The 24,097-nt window shown below is 59.0% G+C and overlaps 1 protein-coding gene across 2 annotated transcripts; it reads right to left on the reverse strand.

Annotated features, from left to right (window-relative positions):
• Window positions 1-4,834: 4,834 nt before the first annotated feature.
• On the reverse strand, window positions 4,835-22,777 carry NUAK2 (NUAK family kinase 2). 2 transcript variants are annotated; one of them, XM_072918872.1, is made up of 8 exons: window positions 22,506-22,777; window positions 15,459-15,579; window positions 12,761-12,912; window positions 9,512-9,577; window positions 7,359-7,478; window positions 6,163-6,295; window positions 5,002-6,089; window positions 4,835-4,915 (listed from the first exon to the last, which is right to left on the reverse strand). In XM_072918872.1, exons 1-7 carry the CDS (start codon window positions 22,722-22,724, stop codon window positions 5,035-5,037), a joined length of 1,866 nt encoding a protein of 621 aa, XP_072774973.1. In that variant the 5' UTR covers window positions 22,725-22,777; the 3' UTR covers window positions 4,835-4,915; window positions 5,002-5,034. The 2 variants fall into 2 exon arrangements, with proteins under 2 accessions (XP_072774973.1, XP_030147852.4); XM_030291992.4 differs by lacking the exon at window positions 4,835-4,915 and having other exon boundaries at window positions 4,941-6,089.
• Between the last annotated feature and the right edge of the window lie 1,320 nt (window positions 22,778-24,097).

A 24,097-nucleotide genomic window follows, 5' to 3' on the forward strand; every position in this document is an offset into this window, starting at 1 on the left:
GTCATTAGGTTAATGAGCCAGCGGTTAATGAGCCAGCGGTTAATGAGCTCTGCCTGTGGCCCTTCCTCCATGCCCTTCCCGTGGGTTCTGGACGCTCCAGCGGGATCCAGCCCCATCCCCACGCCGCATTCCCGACACGGGGGTGGCTTTGGCCGCGGGCTGTCCCTGGGGTCACCCCCGCGTCCCCGCGCTGCTCCCGCAATCCCAGTCCCGAACAGGGGCTGGCAGATCCCGGATCCCGGCACAAGCCCGGGCAGGAGCCGGTGCCGGGGCTGACTCAGGGCCCCGGGGCCAGGGGAGCGCCCACAGCTCCGCTCTGCCGGGAATTCCAGCCGGGAGTGGCGCTGGAGCCGCTGGCTCCGCTCCCCCGGCCAGCTCACGGCTGCTGCCACCCCAAAATTCTCCTTTTCCCCTTTCTCAGGGCGCTGCCGCTGCTTGGGGGGGATGTGGATCCCAAAGCAGCCTCCGGGTGAAGGGAGATCCAAGCCTGGAGTGACCCAGAGAGGTTCAGACACATCACCCACCCCAGCATTCCCATGAAAAATCTTCGGGAATGCCCGATTCCCGTGGCTGGAAGTCCCTACACCTGTCCTATGGCGATGGTTGCAGCCCCAAACCCCGGCATGCAGCAGGAAATCACCAATTCCCCCCAGGACCAGCAGGAGAAGGGTCCAGGCCGGGTAATCCCTCGGGATTATCCCAGGAAAACCTGGATCAGTGGCTATAAACCCACAGGATAACCCACAGTGCTCCAACCCCTCCGGGATAATTCATCCCCGGCTGTTCCCCCCGGATTTCAGATTCCAGCCCCGCTCCCACACCCTGTAGGGCAGCAAACGCAGCGTTTGGGGCTGAAATCACCCCTAAAAAAATGACATTTTCTCAGCAAAACCGCGGCTGAGCTCATTTCCAGCCGCCCCAAAGCGCCGCGGGGCCGGGCAGGGCGGGGTGGGGCTGCGGGAATTGCCAAAAATTGGGGATGAAAGAGCTGCGGGGATGGATGAAAGAGCCGCCAGTGATGGGGAGGGGGCTGCGAGGGGGGCTGGGAGGCAGCGGAGAGCAAGGGGGGGATGAAAGGAGCGTTTCCAGGGGCTGCCGGGGGAATTCCGGCTGCGCAGGGCGGGGGGCGGTGGCTGCAGCGCTGCCGGTGACACCGCGAGGTCCCCGCGCCGCTGTCACCGCCTCATCCAAACGCGTTCCCACCGTGCCCGGGAGAAGGTGGGAAGGGACTCGAGGCAGCCCCGGGGAGCTGCCGCAGCTCAGGGTTGGGGTGACACGGCCGCGACAGCGCGACAAGCTCCGCTGGCACTGCGGGGACACGGGGCAGGGCGCTCCGCACAGCCCCAGAGGTTCAGAGGGGCCGCCGGTGCTCGGCCAGCCGCGTCCCCAGTGGGATCTGGGGTGGCGTTTTCGGCTCGGATGTGACCCAGCCACTCCTTGTGCTCCAGGAGCAGTCACCCACCCCAAGGCTCCCATTAAAAATCTTCGGGAATGCCCAATTCCCGTGCCTGGAAGTCCCCACACCGCTCCTTTGGCGGTTCAGTCCCAAACCCTGGGGTGCAGCGCTGCCCACCCCGAGCTGCCACGGCTCCAAAAACAGCGCGGGGGATGTTTTCCTGAAAATCCCAAATGAAAGAGGGCTGGAACATCCAGGGATGCTCCAACAGCAAACCCAAAAAGGACCCTCTGCTCCGTGCCTGGCCCCGAGCCAGTGCATGGGGATTTTCCAGTAAATCCTGGATGAAACTGGGCCAGAATATCCCAGGATATTAGGTTTGCTCCAACAGCAAACCTAAAAAGGACCCTCTTCTCGCTGCCTGGCTCATCCTATCCCATCCCATGGATCCCATCCCATGGATCCCATCCCATCCCATGGATCTCATCCCACAGATCCCACCCCATCCCATGCATCCCATCCCACATCGTGTATCCCATCCCATGGATCCTATCCCATGGATTCTATCCCATCCCATCCCATGGATCCCATCCCATCAATCTCATCCCACAGATCCCATCCCATCCCATGGATCCCATCTCATCCCACAGATCCCATCTCATCCCACAGATCCCATCCCATCCCATAGATCCCATCCCATCCCACAGATCCCATCCCATCAATCTCATCCCACAGATCCCATCCTATCCCATAGATCCCATCTCATCCCACAGATCCCATCCCATCCCATCAATCTCATCCCACAGATCCCATCCCATCCCATGGATCCCACCCCATGGATCCCATCCCATCCCACGGATCCCATCCCATGGATCCCATCCCACGGATCCCACCCCATGGATCCCATGCCAGCAGCACCTGGGGCACCAGAACTTTGCCCAGGCTCAGCCCTCTCGGAGCTCCTTTAAGCTCCAGAATTCCCCAAAGGCTCGGGAAGCACGCGGGGAATGCGCGGCGGGGGGGGACCGAGAGCGGTGACCCCCGTGCCACCTCCTGCTGGGACCAGGGGTGGCATTCCTGGGACCAGGGGTGGCATTCCTGGGAGCAGGGGTGGCATTCCGGGCATCCTGCCACCCTGTCAGGAGGAGGAGGCGCGGAAGGGCTCCGGTGAACCCGACTGGGAACGAGGAATGGTCACAGGGCAGGAAAATGGATTTCTGTGCCGCAGCGGGAGAAGGGAAAGGGTGGAGAGGCAGCTCCTGCCACTAAAATCCGGGAAAATCCCCCAAATTCAAACCCACGGAGGTTCAGGGATGTGAGAGCAGGGCTGGGACAGGGGGGGCTGCTCGTGGTGGGGAGAGGAGAAGGGATCCTGACCCCTCACTGTCCTGCTTCCATCAGAGCTTTCCCTAAATTCTGGGTTTGTCCAGCAGCTGCTCAGCCTTTAAATCCGAATTTCCCACTCGCGGGGGTGCTGAGCCCCCACATCAGCGATGTGAGAGAAATTTGAGAGCAGGGCCGGGACAGGGGGGCTGCCCACCGTGGGGAGGGGAGAAGAGCTCCTCATCACAACTTCCCCTAAATTTTGGGCTGTGTTGTCCAGCAGTTGCTCAGCTTTAAAATCCTGATTTCCCATTCGCGGGGGTGCTGAGCCCCCACAGCAGCGCTGTGTCCGGCCCCAGTTCAGCACCACGGAGCGCACCAGTTAAACCCAGTTTGAGGAGGGACCAACACAGAGGTTCCATCCTGCAGGACGTGTCCGAGCTCAGCCACCCTCCCCTGGGCTGGAGCACGGCCCCATCCCAGCAGGAAAAGCACAGGCAGGGACAGGAGGCAGCTCCAGGCAGCCCCTCCCTCACCCCAACAATCAAAGTGACAACTCAACTTCACCGTTTGCTTTAATTTAATGTTTTTCTCCAGGGAGAACACAACACCCCCACCCCGGAGAGGGGAAAGGGCCAGCGAGCACACGTGGCAGCAGTGCAAGGGAGCCGTGTGACACCAGGACACAGCCACCTCCCCAAAAACACCCCTGGATGGCCTCTGTGGAGCCAGACACAGCCCGTGCTGCTGCCCCCCTCACCAGCCTGGACAAAGGCAATAAATCAATAAATAAAGATGAGGTGCCTCACCAAAGGCACCTTTTTTTTTTCTTTTCTCTCTCTTTTTTTTTTTTTTTTTTCTTTTTTTCCACGTTACGATGAGAGATGTTGGCATCACAGCATTTCCCAGCCTGGGCTTTTGGCCACATCCAGTTTCTCAGCGCTCAGCAGAGGGCAGAGCCGTGGCCGGGGTGCCCCCAGCACCTCCCGAAGCCCACGGGCAGCACCTTGGAGCCCTCAGCAGCGCCCTGCTACATCTGCAGCTTGTTTGAGGTATATCACCCGCCCCCTCCGTTACCTTGTGCAGCCAAAAAACAGTGCAAAGAAAACAACCCCCCCTCCCCAAGCCTGTGCTTAACCCCCCGTGATGAGATGAGCGTGTTCCAGAGGGAAGGACGGCAGCGAGGAGCCCCCGCGACCCCCAGCCACACTTTGGGGGGCTTTGGTCCATTAAATGTCCTGGTCCTGGGGCATCTCCTGCCCCCCGAGGCTGCCAAATCCACCCGTGGGACGTGGAGCAGCAGCACTGGCAGCTCCGGGGGAGGGAGGGAGGGAGGCTCAGCCCCCTCCCCAAAACACAGCACCCCGGGGAGGGAAGGGAGGGAGGAAGGAAGGGAGGGAGGAAGGAAGGGAGGGAGGAAGGGAGGGAGGGAGGGAGGGAGGGAGGGAGGGAGGAAGGAAGGAAGGAAGGAAGGAAGGAAGGAAGGAAGGAAGGAAGGAAGGAAGGAAGGAAGGAAGGAAGGAAGGAAGGAAGGAAGGAAGGAAGGAAGGAAGGAAGGAAGGAAGGAAGGAAGGAAGGAAGGAAGGAAGGAAGGAAGGAAGGAAGGAAGGAAGGAAGGAAGGAAGGAAGGAAGGAAGGAAGGAAGGAAGGAAGGGAGGGAGGGAGGGAGGAAAGGAAGGGAGGAAAGGAAGGGAGGAAAGGAAGGGAGGAAAGGAAGGGAGGAAAGGAAGGGAGGAAAGGAAGGAGGGAGGGAGGGAGGGAGGAAGGGAGGAAAGGAAGGGAGGAAAGGAAGGGAGGAAAGGAAGGGAGGAAAGGAAGGGAGGAAAGGAAGGGAGGAAAGGAAGGGAGGAAAGGAAGGGAGGAAAGGAAGGGAGGAAAGGAAGGGAGGAAAGGAAGGGAGGAAAGGAAGGGAGGAAAGGAAGGGAGGAAAGGAAGGGAGGAAAGGAAGGGAGGAAAGGAAGGGAGGAAAGGAAGGGAGGAAAGGAAGGGAGGAAAGGAAGGGAGGAAAGGAAGGGAGGAAAGGAAGGGAGGAAAGGAAGGGAGGAAAGGAAGGGAGGAAAGGAAGGAGGGAGGGAGGGAGGGAGGAAGGGAGGCTCAGCCCCCTCCTCAAAATGCAGCACCCCAGGGAGGGAAAGGAGGAAGGGAAGAAGGGAGGAAGGAAGGAAGGGAAGAAGGGAGGAAGGGAGGCTCAGCCCCCTCCCCAAAATGCAGCACCCCAGGGAGGGAAGGGAGGAAGGGAAGAAGGGAGGAAGGAAGGAAGGGAAGAAGGGAGGCTCAGCCACCTCCCCAAAACGCAGCACCCCGGGGAGGGAAGCTCAGCTCAGCTTCACCCCGACGGCCACAGCGCGCCGGTAGAGCTCGGTGCCACTGTCACAGCCCGCCAGCGACGCGCTGCTCCCCGCCAAGGGGCTGCGGCAGTGGGTGACAGTCCAGCGGCGCAGCCGCCGCCCTTCCTCCCGCTCCTCCTCCTCCTCCAGCCGCAGGAGGCTCTCGGCGGACACGCAGCCCCGCACGGCCCCGCTGCCGGCGGCGCGGCGGGCGGGCAGCTCCAGCTGCTCGAAGGACTCTGTGGACAGGATGCTGTCCTCGCTGACGGCGCTGGCCGGCCGGGAGCGCGGACCCTGGGGCAGGGACACCTCGCTGAAGGCCCCGAAACCCCTCTCGGGGGAGCTGCCGGGCTCGGCGCCGCCCGAGGAGAATTTGCCGTTGTGTTTGAGGATTCCTTTCCTGCGCGCCGGGAGCCCCGGCGGGGGCGGCTCGGCGAACACGGCCCCGTCCAGGTCCAAACTCCCCGCGTCCAGCACATCCCCGGACTCGCAGCACTCCAGGGACGAGTAATACCCCGACTCCCGTGCCGGGGGCTTCTTCAGGATTCCCTTCTTGGGCACGGCCGCGGGCGCTGCTGCCGCTGCTGCGGGGGGCAGGACCCGGGCCAGCCCCGCGGGACCCTCCGCACCCTCCGCGGGCGCCTTCTGCTCGCACGAGTTCCTCTTCTTCAGGATACCCTTGGGCCGCTTGAGGACGGACTTGGAGGGGTTCTCGGGGCCCGCGGGCACCTCCTGCAGCGCCTGCGAGACGTCGTTCTCCTTCTTGGACTTCTTGAGGGAGCGCTGCCGCTCCAGGGCCACGCCGGGGATGTGCTGCTTCAGGAAGCAGCGCACCTTGGAGCTGTTCTCCAGCAGCGGCCGGGACGAGCGGCGCAGCCACTCGGCCACCGTGGCCAGCGGGGATTCGCTCTCCCGCAGCAGCTCCTGCTCGCCCAGAGGTGTTTTGTAGCCCCAGTTGACCCACCAGTGCGTGGCGATGTCCTCGATGGTGGCCCGGCGCTCGGGGTTCACCATCAGCATCCACCGGATCAGCCCGCAGGCGTCTGGGGAAGGGACGGGTCAGGCATGGGAGGGGACACGGGGAAGGGGGACACGGGGGGACGGGGGTGTCCCTACCTGAGAGCTTCGTGGGCTCCCGGTAGTCCCCGCTGGTGATCTGCTTGACCAGAGTCTTGTAGTCGTGGCCATCGAAGGGCATCGTGCCGTGGACCAGGATGTAGAGGAGGACACCCAGGGACCAGCTGTCCACCTGTGAAAGGGACAGTGTCAGAACTCAACATGTCCCTCAGACATTTTTGGATGTTCCAGGCCCAGGTCAGAGCATTTGAGACCCTGGCAGGCAGCTGGAAACAGCTGTGATTTTGGGTTTGAACCATGGAATGAGTTACCAACCTTGCAGGAAGAACAAGAAGTCACAAAAGTTTAGATATTAGAGTAGAAGTAGTCACAAAGCAAAGGGAAGAATTTTTGAGCGCTGTACAGGGGGTTTTGGTTTTGTACATGGGATCAGAGGGTTTAAGATGGAGGGATTTGGGCCTGCCCTGTCCTCCCTCTTTCTCCTTCCTTCCCTCCATGTTCTTGGTGATGTTGGCACTCCCAGATTGGTTTAGAGCAGAAAAGCACCATTTAATATAGGTAATAGGCATTGGGGAAAAACTGTACCCATGTAACACGTAATGTACCATATAAAAGATAGAAAAGCACCATTTAATATAGGTAATGGGCATTGGGGACAAACTGTACCCATGTAACACGTAATGTACCATATAAAAGATAGAAAAGCACCATTTAATATAGGTAATAGGCATTGGGGAAAACTGTACCCATGTAACACGTAATGTACCATATAAAAGACAGCAGCAGCCCTGGGCAGAGGGGGAGAGAAGAAGCAGTCGGGAGTCAGAGAGGATGTCAGGGTGTGTGTGTGCCTCTGCCTGAGCTGTGAGCAAACCACAGCAGCCCCAGAAGAAAATCTTTTAGATAACTTGCAATAAACTGCCTTGAGACCGAACAACAGAGACTGCTGAGCCTTTCTTTGGAAGCATGGGTTGGAGGAGAGATTTTTCCACCACACGGAGCCACCCTGAACTAGGGTGGGCTCCGGCAGGACAGAGGAGCCTGCAGGGGACAGCGGGACGGGGCTGCCCTGGTCCCCACCCCACCAGAGTCTCATCAGGACTCCCAGGATGGCAGCAGTCACAGGGTGTGACAGGCAGGACCCCGCAGTGCCGGGCTCAGGGGTCCTGCTGGCCCCAAACACGCCAGGAAAACCCCGGAGCTGTTCCCACACCCCACAGGGAGGCACGACCCACCTCGGGGCCCTGGTAGGGCCGCCCGTTGATGATCTCGGGGGAGGCGTACAGGGGGCTGCCGCAGTAGGTCTGCAGGAGCTTGTCCTGCTGGAAAACGTTGGACAGCCCGAAATCTGCGATCTGGGGGCACAAACACAGCTGTCATCCAGCAGCAAAGGCCCCTTTCCCAAAGCTCCCTTTCCCGAGTTTTCCCTTCCCAAAGCTCCCTTTTCCCAAGTTCCCCTTTCCCAAAGCTCCCTTTCCCAAAGCTCCCTTTCCCAATTTCTCCTTTCCTAAAGCTCTCTTTTCCCAAGTTCCCCTTTCCCAAATCTCCCTTTCCAAAAGCCTCTTTTCCAAAAGCCCCTTTCCCAAAGTTCCCTTTCCTGAGTTTTCCTTTCCCAAATTCCCCTTCCCCAATTTCTCCTTTCCAATTTCCCCTTTACTAAAGCCCCCTTTCCCAAAGTTCCCTTTCCCAAGTTTTCCATTCCCAAGTTCCCCTTTCCAAAAGCCCCTTTCCAAAAGTTTCCTTTCCTGAGTTTTCCTTTCCCAAAGCCCCCGTTCCCAATTTCCCCTTTCTCGAGTTTTCCTTTCCCAAAGCCCCCTTTCCCAAATTCCCCTTCCCCAATTTCCCCTTTCCTAAAGCCACCTTTCCCAATTTCCCCTTTCCTAAAGCCTCCTTTCCCAAAGTTCTCTTTCCCAAGTTTTCCTTTCCCAAAACCCCCGAGTTTCCCAAGGCTGAAAGTTGCCCTGGAGCTCTCCAGGGATGCACCCGGTCCAAACCAGGTCCTGCCTTGGTTCCGAACCCCCTCAGCCTGGTTCTGCACCCCTGCCTGGCTCCCGTCACTCTCTCCCTCCCCAAAGTTCACCCCAGCAGCGGCCCTGGCTGGGAAGGTGGGGCTGGAAGGACTCCCAGGCTTTCCTCCAGCTCATCCCCAGGCTGCAGCGGTCCCTGCCAGCCCCACCTCGCCCAGGTGCTCATTATCCTCATTATCCTCATCATCCTCATTATCCTCACTGTCACCTCCCAGCCAGCAGGAGCTTCCCTGGCTGCCCTCGAGCTCCCAATTGCAAAATTAATCTCCAGCAGGGATAACCCCGTCATCAGTGACCGCAGGGATCCCCAGGCCGTGCCCTTCCTCCCTGGCAGAAATCGCCGCTCGGGGCCCGTGGGGGAGCTGGGATTTCCTGGCTGGCACACAGAGAAACCAGGAAAACACAAAAAAAAGAGCTCTTCTCATCCAGCAGCGCTGATCTGGGCGCTCAGACTTTGCCCTCTTATCAGCAGGCTGATACCAGTTCTGGCTGTGCCAGCTCTGCCAGGCTGTGCCAGCTCTCCGGGGCATTCCAGGCGCTGCCAGAGCTCAGGGAATTGTGTGCCCCGAGGGGACCGAGGCGCTGTGGTCACCCCCTGTGCCACCGTCCAGGGACACAGAATCACAGGATGGGATTCCATGCAGGTGCTTTTATTGAGAGCTCTGGGAATCAGGGGTGCAGACCCAAATCTTTGAGCTTCCATGGCTTTCGAGCTGAATATATTTTATATTCTATCCTTATATAACTTATATATTCATTATTAAATTTACATTATTTAGGGACACACATGATCACAGGATGTGATTCCATGCAGGTGCTTTTATTGAGAGCTCTGGGAATCAGGGGTACAGACCCAAATCTGACTCCGACACAGCTCTCGAGCTGAATGTGTTTTATATTCTATCCTTATATAACTTATATATTAATTATTCAACTTACATTGTTCTATTCTATACATTGACTTTACCCAAACATGAGTTTCTTGTGATCTTTCTTGGACCACAGTTTCTCATGATCATTCTTACCATTAAACAGCAATTATATTTAATTACTAACCAATCATCACATCTAACAATTACATCATTTATCATGTACTGGCTACACAGGTGCAGTTCTAACACCTGATAAATGATGTATATATGAATGATATATAAATGGTATATATAAATTATATATATAAATTATGTATAAATGAAATACCTTAGGCCTACATGTACCTAGGGTATTTATTTTTTTTTTCAGGGCCTACTAAGCTTAATTTCCCTTTTTACCCTAAATCCCCATGATTTTAAACCCCTTTACTACCACCTGTCCCCCCCAGGCTGGGCAGCTCCCCCGGGCCGTGCCAGCCCCTCACTCACCTTGATGTTCCCGCTGGCATCCAGCAGGATGTTCTCCAGCTTCAGGTCCCGGTGCACGATCCCGTTCTGCGGGGAGAGCCGGGGTTAATTCCTGGAGGTTCCGAGGGAGGGAATGCCCGGCAGGCTGGAGGTCACTGCCCTCCCAGCAGGGCACGGAGCCGCAAACATCGTGGGCGCGGCTGGCGTGGGTGGCCCAGCCCGGGTGGCACCAGCTGGGCAGCGGGAGCAGGGAGGTGCCCGCTCCGTGCGCCACCCCGGGCTCCTCCATTGTCCCCAGCCCCACCAGGGCACGGCTCCTGCCTGCCAGGACCTGCTGTGCCCGGAGGAGCGAGCCCCCGAGCCGGTTTGGGGGCAGGAGCTGCCCTGCCACCCCCTGTTCCCACCGAGGGTGGGGCACAGCCTCGGAGCGCCCTGGGCTGGAGGGTCCTGCCAGGGCATCACCCACAGCCCCAGGAGGGTCCTGGCAGGGCATCACCCACAGCTCCAGGAGGGTCCTGGCAGGGCATTCACAGCCCCAGGAGGGTCCTGCCAGGGCACCACCCACAGCTCCAGGAGGGTCCTGCCAGGGCATCACTCACACCCCCAGGAGGGTCCTGGCAGGGCACCACCTGCAGCTCCAGGAGGGTCCTGGCAGGACATTCACAGCCCCAGGAGGGTCCTGGCAGGGCATCACCCACAGTTCCCAGAGGGTCCTGCCAGGGCATCACCCACACCTTGGGGAGGGTCCTGGCAGGGCATTATTCACAGGCCCAGGAGGGTCCTGCCAGGGCATTCACAGACTCAGGAGGGTCCTGGTAGGGCATCACTCACAGCCCCAGGAGGGTCCTGCCAGGGCATTCACAGCCCCAGGAGGGTCCTGCCAGGGCATCACCTACAGCTCCAGGAGGGTCCTGCCAGGGCATCACCCACAGCTCCAGAAGGGTCCTGGCAGGGCATCACCCACAGCCCCAGGAGGGTCCTGCCAGGGCATCACCCACAGCCCCAGGAGGGTCCTGGCAGGGCATCACCCATAGCCCCAGGAAGGTCCTGCCAGGGCATCACCCGCAGCTCCAGGAGGGTCCTGCCAGGGCATCACCCACAGCCCCAGGAGGGTCCTGTCAGGGCATCACTCACACCTTCGGGAGGGTGCTGCCAGGGCATCACTTACACCCCCAGGAGGGTCCTGCCAGGGCACCACCCACAGCTCCAGGAGGGTCCTGCCAGGGCATCACCCACAGCTCCAGGAGGGTCCTGCCAGGGCATCACCCACACCTTGGGGAGGGTCCTGCCAGGGCATCACCCACATCAGCCCCAGGAGGGTCCTGCCAGGGCATCACCCACACCTTGGGGAGGGTCCTGCCAGGGCATCACCCACATCAGCCCCAGGAGGGTCCTGCCAGGGCATCACCCACATCAACCGCAGGAGGGTCCTGGCAGGACATTCACAGCCCCAGGAGGGTCCTGGCAGGACATTCACAGCCCCAGGAGGGTCCTGCCAGGGCACCACCCACAGCTCCAGGAGGGTCCTGGCAGGACATTCACAGCCCCAGGAGGGTCCTGGCAGGGCATCACTCACACCCCCAGGAGGGTCCTGGCAGGGCATCACCCACAGCTCCAGGAGGGTCCTGCCAGGGCATCACCCACAGTTCCCAGAGGGTCCTGTCAGGGCATCACTCACACCTTGGGGAGGGTCCTGGCAGGGCATCACCCACAGCCCCAGGTGGGTCCTGCCAGGGCATTCACAGCCCCAAGAGGGTCCTGGCAGGGCATCACCCACATCAGCCCCAGGAGGGTCCTGCCAGGGCATCACCCACAGCTCCAGGAGGGTCCTGGCAGGACATTCACAGCCCCAGAAGGGTCCTGGCAGGACATCACCCGCAGCTCCAGGAGGGTCCTGTAGCTTCACACCCCTCAGAGCAGGACAGGTGACCCCGGGCTTGGCCTCCAGCCCCGAGGGCAGCTCTGGGCGTCTCCGTCTGGCGGGGTGGGAGGGAGGGGAGGTGACAAGTGCCAGGCCGGGTGAGTCACCCCAGAGCTCACAGCCGGGCCAGCAGCTCCCAAAGCTGCCGGGGCACTGCCCCACCCTGCGGGACCAGCCCCGCTGCTGCTGGGACAGGCGGAGAGCCACCAGCGGCTCCCACCTCCTGGGGCTGCTGGGAGGAGGGCTGGGAACCCATTCAGCCGGGAATCCATCGGGAATCCATCGGGAAAAGGGCTCAGAAACCCATCCAGCTGGGAATCCATCGGGAAGAGGGCTCACAACCCATCCAGCCGGGAATCCATCGGGAAAAGGGCTCAGAAACTCATCCAGCTGGGAAACCATTGGGAATCCATTGGGAAAATGGCTCAGAACCCATTCAGCTGAGAATCCATCGGGAATCTATTGGGAAAAGGGGTCAGAAACCCATCCAGCTGGGAACTCATCGGGAAAGGGCTCAGGAGCCCATCCAGCTGGGAATCCATTGGGAATCCATCGGGAAAAGGGCTCAGGAACCCATCCAGCCAGGAATCCATTGGGAGGAGGGCTGAGAGCCCATCCAGCCAGGAATCCATTGGGAATCCATTGGGAAAATGGCTCAGAACCCATCCATCTTTGAAACCACTGGGAATCGATTAGGAAAAGGGCTCAGAAACCCATTCAGCTGCGAAACCATCTGGAATCCATTGGGAAAAGGGCTCAGAAACCCATCCAGCCAGGAATCCATCGGGAATCCATTGGAAAAATGGCTCAGGAGCCCATCAAGCTGGGAAACCATCAGGAGGATGGGTCAGGAGCCCATCCAGACATTTTCCCACCAGGAAACCATCAGCAGGAGGGCTCAGGAACCCATCCAGCCAGGAATCCATCGGGAAAAGGGCTCAGGAGCCCATCCCACTGGGAATCCATCAGGTGGAGGGCTAAGAAGCCCATCCAGCCAGGAATCCATTGGGAATCCATTGGGAGGAGGGCTCAGAGGAGGACTCAGGAGCCCATCCAGCCAGGAATCCATCAGGAGCCCATCAGGAAAAGGACTCAGGAGCCCATCCCGCCAGGAATCCATCTGGAGGAGGCTCGGGAGCCCATCCTGACAGGAATCCACCAGGAAAACACCAGGAGGAGGGCTCAGAACCCATCCATCGGGAATCTATTGGGAAAAGGGCTCAGGAGCCCATCCAGCCGGGATTCCATCGGGAGGAGGGGTCAGGAGCCCATCTAGCTGGGAATCCATCAGGAGGAGGTCTCAGGAGCCCACCCAGCCGCTCCTGCCCCGGGCAGGCGGTGCCACCCACCTTGTGGCAGTAGTAGACAGCGGACACGACCTGGCGGAAGAAGTGTCGCGCCTCCTGCTCCGAGAGCCGCTGCCGCTCGCTGATGTAATCGTACAGGTCGCCCCTGCTGGCGTACTCCATCACGATGACGATCTTGGCGCTGTTCTCGAACACTGCGGGACACGGGAAAGGCTTAAAGGGATCCTCGGCACCTCGGCAATTCTCGTTAGGACATTGCTGTTAATGAGTTAATGAGCAGGTGGAGCTTTGATTGACCCTAACCCCAACCCCTGCCCTCTCTCCTGGGCTAAGCAGGGACCTGCAGGACAGGGGGAGCCACCAGAGCTGTCACCCACAGCCCCCAGGGCCACCAGGGCTGCTGGCCCAGCAGCTGTGCCACCACCGATGCCGTGCCACCATCAGCTGTGCCACCACTGAGGCTGTGCCACCACCGAGGCCGTGCCACCATCAGCTGTGCTACCACAGAGGCTGTGCCACCATCCGCTGTGCCACCACAGAGGCTTTACTACCACTGGCTGTGCCACCACCGAGGCCGTGCCACCATCAGCTGTGTCACCATCAGCTGTGCCACCACCGAGGTCGTGCCACCATCAGCTGTGCCACCACCGAGGCTGTGCCACCACCGAGGCCGTGCCACCATCGGCCGTGCCACCACCGAGGCTGTGCTACCACCAGCTGTGCCACCAACAAGGCTCTGCCACCACAATGGCTGTGCCACCACAGAGGCTCTGCCATCAACGAGGCTGTGCCATCACTGAGGTTGTGCCACCACCAGCTGTGCTACCACAATGGCTCTGCCATGACCATCTCTGCCACCACGGTGTCTGTGCCACCACTAGGACTCTGCCACCAGAGGTGACTCAGCCGTGCTGCTCTTTTCTGGACACCCCCGCCAAGGGGAAGGTGACAGCGCTGCCACAGCTGGTGACCTTCCTGCCTGTCCCTGCTGTTCCCAAAAAAGGCTCTGCCTGGAGCCAGGAGCCAGGAGCCGCAGTGTTTCCTTCCTGTTGGCAGAAGGGCGGATTGGGGCTTGGCTCGGGGTTGGTTTGGCTCGGTGTTGGTTTGGCTCAGTGTTGGTTTGGCCTGGTGTTTGGCTCAGTGTTTGGCCCGGGGTTTGGCTCGGGGTTTGTTTGGCCTGGTGTTTGGCCCGGTGTTTGGCCCTGGGTTTGGCTCAGTGTTTGGCCTGGGGTTTGGCTCAGGGTTTGGCCCGGGGTTTGGCTCGGGGTTGGTTTGGCTCGGTGTTTGTTTGGCTCAGTGTTTGGCCCGGGGTTTGGCTCGGGGTTTTGGAATTCCAGCCTCCGCTGTGAGTCAGCCCTGCGGAGGAGCCGCCAGCCCGCTCCCCTTTGTTTGGAGGACAAAAGGCCCCAGGTCCCCCACAAACCCCGAGCCAGCCCGAGGAAGGCTCCGGCCCAAGGACTCGGTGTCTGCTAAGCCTGACCCTGATTTAGGCTGAGTCTGGTTCTGTTTGGACCTGGAGGAATTTCTCCTGGGTTTTCCCAACCTCCCCCGCAGCAGAGCCCAGCCCTGGCCATGAAGCCCAGCCCGGCAGCGCCAGGAGCTGTCCCGGCACGGTGGTTTGGTTTTCCAGAGCCCCGGGGAGGGAACGGGGAGGACTCCAGGACTGGGATTAAATCCCGCCTCGGGCTCGGAGCAGATCCATGGAGATGCCAAATTCTGCGGGGCGAGCTCAGCCTAGCCCAGCTCGGCTCAGCCCAGCCCAGCCCAGCTCAGCCCCAGGTCAGCCCAGCCCCAGTTCAGCTCAGTCCCACCGTGGCCTCCAGTGCCCCAAATCCTCGTTTTTGGCTGGGAGCGTCTGAACTCTCTGGAGTGGCCAGGAACAGGAGCCAGGTCCTGGAAGGGAGGAGAGGGCTGGGATAAACCCACCCAGATGGGTTAAACTGGGCTAAACTGGGCCAGACCCACCCAGCCATGCTAAACCCACCCAGCCCGACTAAACTGGGCCAAACTCACCCAGCCAGGCTAACCCCACCAAGCCAGGCTAAACTGGGCCAAATCTGGCCAAACCCACCCAGCCAGGCCAAACCTGGCCAAACCCACCCAGCCAGGCCAAAACCACCCAGCCAGGCTAAACTGGGCCAAACTCATCCAGCTGGGCTAAACCCACCCAGCCAGGCCAAACTGGGCCAAACCTATCCAGCCAGGCTAAACCCACCCAGCTGGGCTAAACGGGGCCAAACTTGGCGAAACCCACCCAGCCAGGCCAAACTGGGCCAAACTTACCCAGTCAGGCTAAACCCAACCAGCCAGGCCAAACCCATCCAGCCAGGCTAAACTGGGCCAAACTTGGCCAACCCACCCAGCCAGGCCAAACTGGGCCAAACCTACCCAGCCAGGCTAAACCAAACCAGCCAGGCCAAACCCACCCAGGCAGGCCAAACTGGCCCAAACCTGGCCAAATCCACCCAGCCAGGCCAAACCCACCCATATGGGCTAAACTGGGCCAAACCTGGCCAAACCCACCCATATGGGCTAAACTGGGCCAAACCTGGCCAAACCCACCCATCCAGGCCAAACCTGGCCAAACCCACCCAGCTAGGCTAAAGCCATCCAGCCGGGCCAAACTGAGCCAAACTGGGCCAAACCCACCCAGCCAGGCCAAACCCCCCCCAAGTGCCCCCCCAGTTCCCAGCCCGCTCCGGAGGCTCCGGTGGGAAAGGGAGGGCAGAGGAGGCCTCACCTTCGTGCACAGCGATGATGTGCGGGTGGTTGAGGGAGGACATGATCTCGATCTCCCTCCGGATGTGGACAAGGTCCTGCTCATCTTTGATTTTGTCCTTCCGGATGGATTTGATGGCCACCTGTGGGGGGGCACAGAGGGGGCTGTGAGCTCCCGAAGGGAGAAATTCCTCCCTCCCCGTTTTGGGAAGGGAATCACAAACATCCCCACGAGCTGAGCAGTGCAGCTCCATGGAAACAGCTCCCAGAAAAGCGAATTTTATCCCTTTGGGGTTTATTCTTCCCAAATCCTGCTGCTGCACACAAGGGAGAAGCTCCTCCCGAGGGACACCTGTGACAGCTCCTCATTTTTGGGGAGCTCCTCCCGGGTGGCACACCCCTGATTTTGGGGACTCCCTGAGCCTCCTCCTAGGTAGCCCAGCTGTGATTTTTGGGGCTCCCCATGACTCTTCCATCAGATGGCCCAGTCCTGATTTTGGGGGCTCCCTGAACCTCTTCCATCAAGCAAACTGAATTTTGGGGGTCCCTCAGCCTCCTCCTGCAGGTGGGACAGACCTGCTCCTGATTTTTGGGGCTCCCTGAACCTCCTCCCAGGTAGCCCAGCCCTGATTTTTGGGGCCCCCAAGATTCCTCCTGCAGGTGGGACAGACCTGCTCCTGATTTTTGGGGTTTTCCTGAGCCTTTTCCATCAGGTACCCCAGCCCTGATTTTTGGGGCTCCCTGAACCTCCTCCTAGGTAGCCCAGCCCTGATTTTTGGGGCTCCCCATGACTCCTCCATCAGATGGCACAGCCCAAATTTTTGGGGCTCCCTGAGCCTCCTCCCAGGTAGCCCTGCCCTGATTTTGGGGTCTCCCCCAGATTCCACCATCAGGCAGCCCAGCCCTGGTTTTTGGGGCTCCCCATGACTCCTTCATCAGGTAACACAGCCCTGATTTTTTGGGGCTCCCTGACCCTCCTCTTAGGTAGCCCATCACTAATTTTTGGGGCTCCCTGACCCTCCTCTTAGGTAGCCCATCACTGATTTTTTTGGGGCTCCCTGACCCTCCTCTTAGGTAGCCCATCACCGATTTTTGGGGCTCCCTGAGCCTCCTCCTAAGTAGCACACCCCTGATTTTTGGGGTCCTCCTGAGCCTCTTCCATCAAGCGGCACAGCCCTGAATTTTGGGGCTCCCCAATCCTCCTCACGCTCCCGATTTTTGGGGTTTGCAGGGATCGTGTCCTGCACACCGAACTCGGGAGATATCCACAACAACAACAACAACAAAACCAGCCAATTCCTGGTGTCAGAAAAGGGGAAAAAAACCCCACACCTCGCCTTTTTTTGCCCCTAAACCGCTTTATTTCTAGGAGCAAAGAGAAAATTTGGGTGCAAACTTGGATCCCACCTCGGAACGGGGTGGGAGCCGCGGAGTTTTCCAGGCTTCCCTTTGGGTTTTCAAGTTTTCCTCCACAAGGAGATTGAAAAAGGAGGAGAGAAGGAAGAATAAACGCTTTTTAATCCCTTTTCAAAGGGGCTGTGGGCACACAAAGCGCTCCCAGGGCTGAATTTACAACTGAATCCACCAGAACCTTTTACTTTTTTTTTTTTTTTTCTTTTTTTTTCCCCCTCCCAGACAAGAATGCGGAACAGTTTTAATCCCGTCAAGGGACCCTCGCACCGGTCTCCCAGCAACGGGGAGAGAGGGGCCGCGGTGTGGGAGGGATGCTCGGCCCCGTGTCCCTGAGATTTAGTGAGATTTAGGATTTAGGGCCGCTGGAAATCTCGCTCCTCAAAGCCCGGCCCAGCAGGCAGCAGAGTTTTGTTAAGCCAGGCCTGTGGCACCTGAGCCCAGCGAGGTCTCAGCAGGGAGAAGCCTCTGAAAGGGCGCTCAGGTGGGCACCTGATGCCCCTTTTTGGCCCCAAATCCCATTTTCGTGGGCCCAGACCCCATTTTCATGACCCCCGACCCCACTTCGGTAGCCCCTAAATCCGATTTTCCTGGTCCCCCAACCCCATTTTCGTGGCTCCAAATCCCATTTTGCTGGCCCCCCACCCCATTTTCCTGGTCCCAAACCCCACTTTGCTGGCCCCAAATCCCATTTTTGTGGCCCCCGACCCCATTTTCCTGCCCCCCAACCAGGTCAGGAATTCTCCAGGAGGATCCAGCACGAGTGGAGCCACTGAACTCTGCCCAGGAGAAGTTCAATAACCTCGGCCCAAGTTTCTCAGCAAAGCAATACTGAAACTCTTTAACACTTCTGGGAAGCCCAGCCAGGTTTTCTTTCCTCCTGACCTTTGTTTAACAGGTTAAAATTTAACAATTTTTTTTTCTCTCTGCTGCCCCAGTTACCTGACCCTTGCAGAGCCAACCTCCCAAATTCCTGCTGCTGCTCCATCCCTGCCCCCTGCAAAGCCCGATGCCCGGCCCAGCAGCCTCGGGCCAAAATTTCGGAGCATTTTGGAGCATTTCAGAGCGTTTTGGAGCATTTCAGAGCATTTCCTTGCTGCCCCTGAGTCTCACACCCCCAAAATTCTGAGCCAGGGCTCAGGATAAGAGGATCTCAGGATAAGATTATTCAAAAAGATGAAGCAGCTGCAGGAGATGCTCCTGGCTGGATCCAGCAGCGATCCCAAAATTCGTGACCTCCAGGCAGACGGAGCAGTCCCAGCTTCCCCCAGGGGTGCCAAGTAGCCTGGGGCCAAAATTTTGGAGCATTTAAGAGCATTTTGGAGCATTTCAGAGCATTTTGAAGCATTTCAGAGCATTTTGAAGCATTTCCTTGCTGCTCCAGAGTCTTACAACCCCAAAATTCTGAGCCAGGGCTCAGGGTAAAAGCCACAATTAATAAAAAAGATGAAGCAGCTGCAGGAGATGCTCCTGGCTGGATCCAGCAGTGACCCCAAAATTAGTGAAGGAGCAGTCCCAGCTTCCCCCAGGGGTGCCAAGCAGCCTGGGGCAAAAATTTCAGAGCATTTTGGGGCATTTTAGAACATTTCCTTGCTGCCCCAGAGCCTTACAACCCCAAAATTCTGAGCCAGGGCTCAGGGTAAGAGCCATAATCCACCAAAAAAGATGAAGCAGCTGCAGGAGATGCAGCAGTGATCCCAAAATTCGTGACCTCCAGGCAGAAGGGGCAGTCCCAGCTTCCCCCAGGGGTGCCAAGCAGCAGCTTTGTTCCCAAATTTTCCCTGCCCAAGGGGGGTGAGGGAGCAGAGGGTGAGAGATGGGAGATGCCACCCTGGAGGTGGGGACAGCAGTGCCACAGCTTTTCAGGAGAAATCCCCCTGGAGCCTCCCAGGGAGCTCGGGAATGCTTTCCAAATCAAAAAAACGCTTTGATTATAAGGTTTTTTGGGGCAGAACAGGTATTTTCAGCAGCTGCTGAAAGATTTTCACAAAGCTACAACCGCAGGCAGCGCTTCAGAAGTTGTTCCAGGCTGCGAGGGAAGCGTTTGGTGAAATTCGGATTTAAATCTGAACAGAGCAGGCTCGGCTCCTTCCCGGAGATCAAAAGAGGCTCTGGAATATTCCAGGTGCTGCCTTCTGCCCCAAATGGCGTTTGTGACATCGAGGAGAGTCCCACGGGAGGTGTCCCCCCCTCCCCGGGCGTGTTTGGGTTGGCGGCGGGCCAGGGATGGGAGCCAGGCTGGGAAAAAATCCAGGCTGGGAGGGGAAAAGAGTCTGGAGGCTGCCCTGCAACAGGTGGGGAAAAGGGGGGGAATGGAGAGGAAAAAAGGGGGAAAATTACAGAAAAAAAGGGGGAGAAAATTACAGAAATAAAGAGGGGAAATAAAGGGGGGAAGTAAAGGGGGAAAGTAAAGGGGGAAAGTAAAGGGGGAAAGTAAAGGGGGAAAGTAAAGGGGGAAAGTAAAGGGGGAAAGTAAAGGGGGAAAGTAAAGGGGGAAAGTAAAGGGGGAAAGTAAAGGGGGAAAGTAAAGGGGGAAAGTAAAGGGGGAAAGTAAAGGGGGAAAATAAAGGGGGAAAATAAAGGGGGAAATAAAGGGGGAAATAAAGGGGGGAAATAAAGGGGGGAAATAAAGGGGCGAAATAAAGGGGCGAAATAAAGGGGCGAAATAAAGGGGGGAAATAAAGGGGGGAAATAAAGGGGGGAAATAAATAAAGGGGGGAAATAAATAAAGGGGGAAATAAATAAAGGGGGAAATAAATAAGGGGGGAAATAAATAAAGGGGGGAAATAAATAAAGGGGGGAAATAAATAAAGGGGGGAAAAGAAAGAAGGGAAAGGGGGGGAAGAAAGGGGGGGAAGAAAGGGGGGAAAGGGAAAAAAAGAAAGATAAGGGGAAAAAAAGAGAAGGGGGGGAAAAGGGGAAGGAAAAGCAACCAGTAATTCCCTCCCCACCTGATATTGCAGGGATTTTTGTAAGGATTGGGAAAGGCACTCAGCGAGAGCATCACTTCAGATAAAGGATATCTAACAGGGGAAAAAAAAAAAAAAAGGTTTTTTTTTCCCCAGACAAATAATTCATGGAAGTCCCAAAACATCCTCCAGCTGCAGAAGCCTGGAATTTCCTGTCACCTTCCAAGCAAATCAGTTTGCTGCGAGTGCAGGGATTTGAAAATGGAGAGGAATAAGAAATGCGGCAAAACGAGCCGGTTCAACACCCAGCGCCTCTCTCAGAGGAAATTCCCGATTCGCCGGAGGCAAAATCCCCGCGGATGGAGCAGCTCCAGCCGGTGCCGTGGGATCCCCAGCGGGATGTGCCCGGTCCCTGCCCCCAGCGCGGCTCTGCGGAGTGAGAACCACCCGGGGAAGTGCGGGAATGCAGAGCATCCCTCTGGCTGCCCTGGGAGCCTGGCAGGGGTCAGAACCCCCCTGGACAGAGCCCCCAGAGACACTGGCTGTGATCTCTGTCCATGGAAAAGAGTTTTCAATCTTACAGGATGAATTACCAGCTCTGAGGGTTTGATATAAGCAATAATTAAGTGTGGCACGGGTGCAAAAGTAAAATTTTAGGATTCTAGATGAGGGGTCCAAAGGGGACAAGATGGAGGAAATTGGGTGTGTCTTGTCCTTTTTCTCCTTCTTCATGCCCTCCATGTTTCACTGTGGTGTTGGCATTTTTCTGTTGGTTCAGGCTGGGGACACACTGTCCAACGTAGGTGACAGATATTGGCACGTTATTGTAAATCCAGCACAGGTAGTTTGTGGTATTTAATGTTTGTACCATCCCACTGAGGGCAGAGCCCCACACGCTGCCCTGCAGGACAGAGCTGCGGCAGGGCAGCAGAACATGTTAGAGATAAACAGAATAAACAACCTTGAAACCAGCACAGACCAATTATGGCTTCTGCTTTGGCAGCGGGGCTGACAGACAGAGACTTTCTACAATCTCAGAATCATCATGGGGTGATGTTTAAGGTTCTTTCCAGCCCAAACCGTTTCATAATTGCATCATGTGGAGCAAAGCACCTGGATGTCCCACTGCGGGCAGAGGGACACACTGCGAGGAGTCCCAGTGCACAAAAACCCAGGGGAAAACTGCACCCAAACCCAGGGGAAAACTGCACCAAAACCCAGGAAAAACTGCACCCAAACCCAGGGGAAAACTGCACCCAAACGTAGCACAGATTCCGACAGGGAAGGAGCGAACAACTTGAGTTAAACCTCCAGATTATTCTGGCCAGGAAATGCTGAGTGCTCTGAGAAAGAATTTGTGGGGAGAGGAGAGATTTGTGGGTTGGATCTCCTGTTCCTCCAGCAGGGCCGGGGAGGGGCTGCTGAGCAAAACCTTTGATTTTCTGCCGCCTTCATTGAGGGCTCCGTGGCCCGTGGGTTGGATTTGCATGAAAATAAAGCGATCCCGAGGGGCTGGCACGGAGCTGGGATTTCTGAGCTGCAGGTGCGGGCAGGGAAAAGAGAATTTCCTCCAAGAGAATTTCCTCGCCCATGCCGAGGGGAGGGATCCTTGCAGCTCTGTGGGTGGAAGCCGCATTTCCAGGCCCTGGTTCTGCAGCAAAGCAGCGGCTCGGATGGGCAGAGCTGCCTTGGGATCCGATTTCAGCAGGATCACACAAGGAAAGCTCGCGGATTCGCGGCTCGCTCCTTCCCGGCCGTGTCCCCGTGGGATGGCACCGATCCCATCCCAACCCCCTGCCACTCGCAGCTCACCCCACACCGCTCAAAGCCGGGCTTTGAGGAGCTTTTTGGGTCCCCCCCACCCCTCGAGGCTGGGAATTCCCGTCCAAGGTGGAATCCTTGCAGATTCCCGCAGCGCCCGGCGTTTCTGGGGGTTCGACCCCCTTTTCCCGGAGGAAAGCTGAGCTGGGCTGAGCCAGAGCCGCTCTCCCCGGCGGGCTGGGCTGAGTCAGGGTTTTGGCGAGCCCGGCTGCGCTCCGGGTGCCCCACACCGTGAGAAAGGCAAACGCAGGGTGAGAGGAAGGGGAAAACCCTTCAGAGCCGAGCGCGGTGTTTGCTTTGGCGGCCGCGGCCCCGCCCGCTCCTTCCCCCAGGAAACGGCCAAGGGGGCGAGAGGAGCCGCAGCCCCCCGGGAGGAGCGGGGCCAGACCCCCGCGGGAGGAGCGGGGTGAGACCCCCGGGGCTGCCCCCGGCCCCGCCGAGCCCCCCGGGGCAGAGCCGCAGCCTCCCGCACGCTGCGGGGGCAGCGGGGCCCGGCGGTACCGGGGGAGAAAGGCTGGGAGCGAGGAGCGGGGGATGCTCGGGGCTCCGGGAGGATGGAGGGGGAGGCAGCGGGGCCCGGCTGCGGGAAACGGGGGCAGCTCCGGGACCGCCGAAACACGGCGGGGATGAAGCGGGGACAGGGAGGGACACACCGGGGGAGATTCAGAGGGGATGGGGAGAGACGCACCAGACCGGGGGGACACACCGGGGACAGGGAGGGACGCACCGGGGACAGGGAGGGACACACCGGGGACAGAGAGGGACACACCGGGGACAGAGAGGGACACACCGGGGGAGGTTCAGAGGGGACGGGGAGAGGCGCACCAGACCGGGGGGACACACCGGGGACAGGGAGGGACACACCGGGGACAGGCGATGCTCGAGAACCCCGCACGGTGACGATGCCCCCGCCCCAGGGAGATCCTTACCAGCTTTCCGGAGCGCTCCCGAGCTTTCTTCACCTTCCCGTAGGTGCCTTTGCCCAGCGTTTCCAGGAACTCGTAGCGGTGCTTGAGGTTGTGTTTGTGGTGGTGCCGTTTCACCGCCTGCTTCTTCATCAGCGGCCGCGGCGATCTGATCAGCCCCTCGGCCAGCGAGGCGGCCAGCGCGGAACCGGGGCCGGTTCCGGGCCCTGCTGCCCGCTCCATCCCGGCCCCACCGCGGCTCCGGCTCCGCCGCCCGGCACGGCACGGCACGGCACGGCACGGCCGATAAAAAAGCGGCGGCCCCGGTGGCCGCGCCCCGCCCGCGCCCATTGGCGGCCGCCGGGACCGCCCCGCTCCGGGGCCGGGCCGGAGGAACCGGGATGGGGGAACCGGGATGGGGGAACCGGGACCGGGATGGGGGAACCGGGACCGGGATGGGGGAACCGCATTGGGGGAACCGGGACCGGGATGGGAGAACCGGGACCGGGATGGGGGTACCGGGATGGGGGTGGGGGTACCGGGCTGGGGGTACTGGGATGGGGGGTCCGGTGGTGGGGGGTACCGGAACGGGGATGGGGGAACCGGGATGGGGGTACCAGGATGGGGGTGGGGGGACCGGGATGGGGGAACAGGGACGGGGATGGGATGGGGGGGTCTGGTGGTGGGGTGTACCAGAACAGGGATGGGGGAACCGGGATGGGGGTACGGGGACGGGGATGTGATGGGATGGGATGGGATGGGATGAGGGGTCCGGTGGTGGGGTGTACTGGAACGGGGATGGGTGGACCAGGATGGGGGTGGGGGAGGCGGGACGGGGGGGCCGGGCCGGGAATGGGGGGACCGGGACAGGGATGGGACTGGGGGGACAGGGACGGGGATGTGGGCGCCGATACCTGGGAGACCCCACGGGCAGCGCTGGGAGCGCAGAACCCACGGGGAGGGCTTGTGGGGAGGGACACACTGCGAGGAGTCCCAGTGCAGAAAAACCCAGCGGAAAACTGCATCCAAACCCAGGGAAAAACTGCACCAAAACCCAGGGGAAAACACCTAAACCCAGGGGAAACTATACCCAAACCTAGGGAAAAACTGCACCCAAACCCAATGAAAAGTACACCCAAGTCCAGGGAAAAACTGCACCCAAACATTGCACCCAAACACAGGGAAAACTATACCCAAAACCCAGGGGAAATCTTCACCCAAATCCAGGGAAAAACCACCCAAAGTCAGGGAAAAACTGGCATTTTGGACAAAATGAGGAGAGGAGAGGAGAGGAGAGGAGAGGAGAGGAGAGGAGAGGAGAGGAGAGGAGAGGAGAGGAGAGGAGAGGAGAGGAGAGGAGAGGAGAGGAGAGGAGAGGAGAGGAGAGGAGAGGAGAGGAGAGGAGAGGAGAGGAGAGGAGAGGAGAGGAGAGGAGAGGAGAGGAGAGGAGAGGAGAGGAGAGGAGAGGAGAGGAGAGGAGAGGAGAGAGGAGAGGAGAGGAGAGGAGAGAGAGAGGAGAGGAGAGGAGAGGAGAGGAGAGGAGAGGAGAGGAGAGGAGAGGAGAGGAGAGGAGAGGAGAGGAGAGGAGAGGAGGAGAGAGAGGAGAGGAGAGGAGA

The sequence above is a fragment of the Taeniopygia guttata genome, chromosome 26, assembly GCF_048771995.1.
Source record: "Taeniopygia guttata chromosome 26, bTaeGut7.mat, whole genome shotgun sequence".
NCBI lineage: Eukaryota > Metazoa > Chordata > Aves > Passeriformes > Estrildidae > Taeniopygia > Taeniopygia guttata.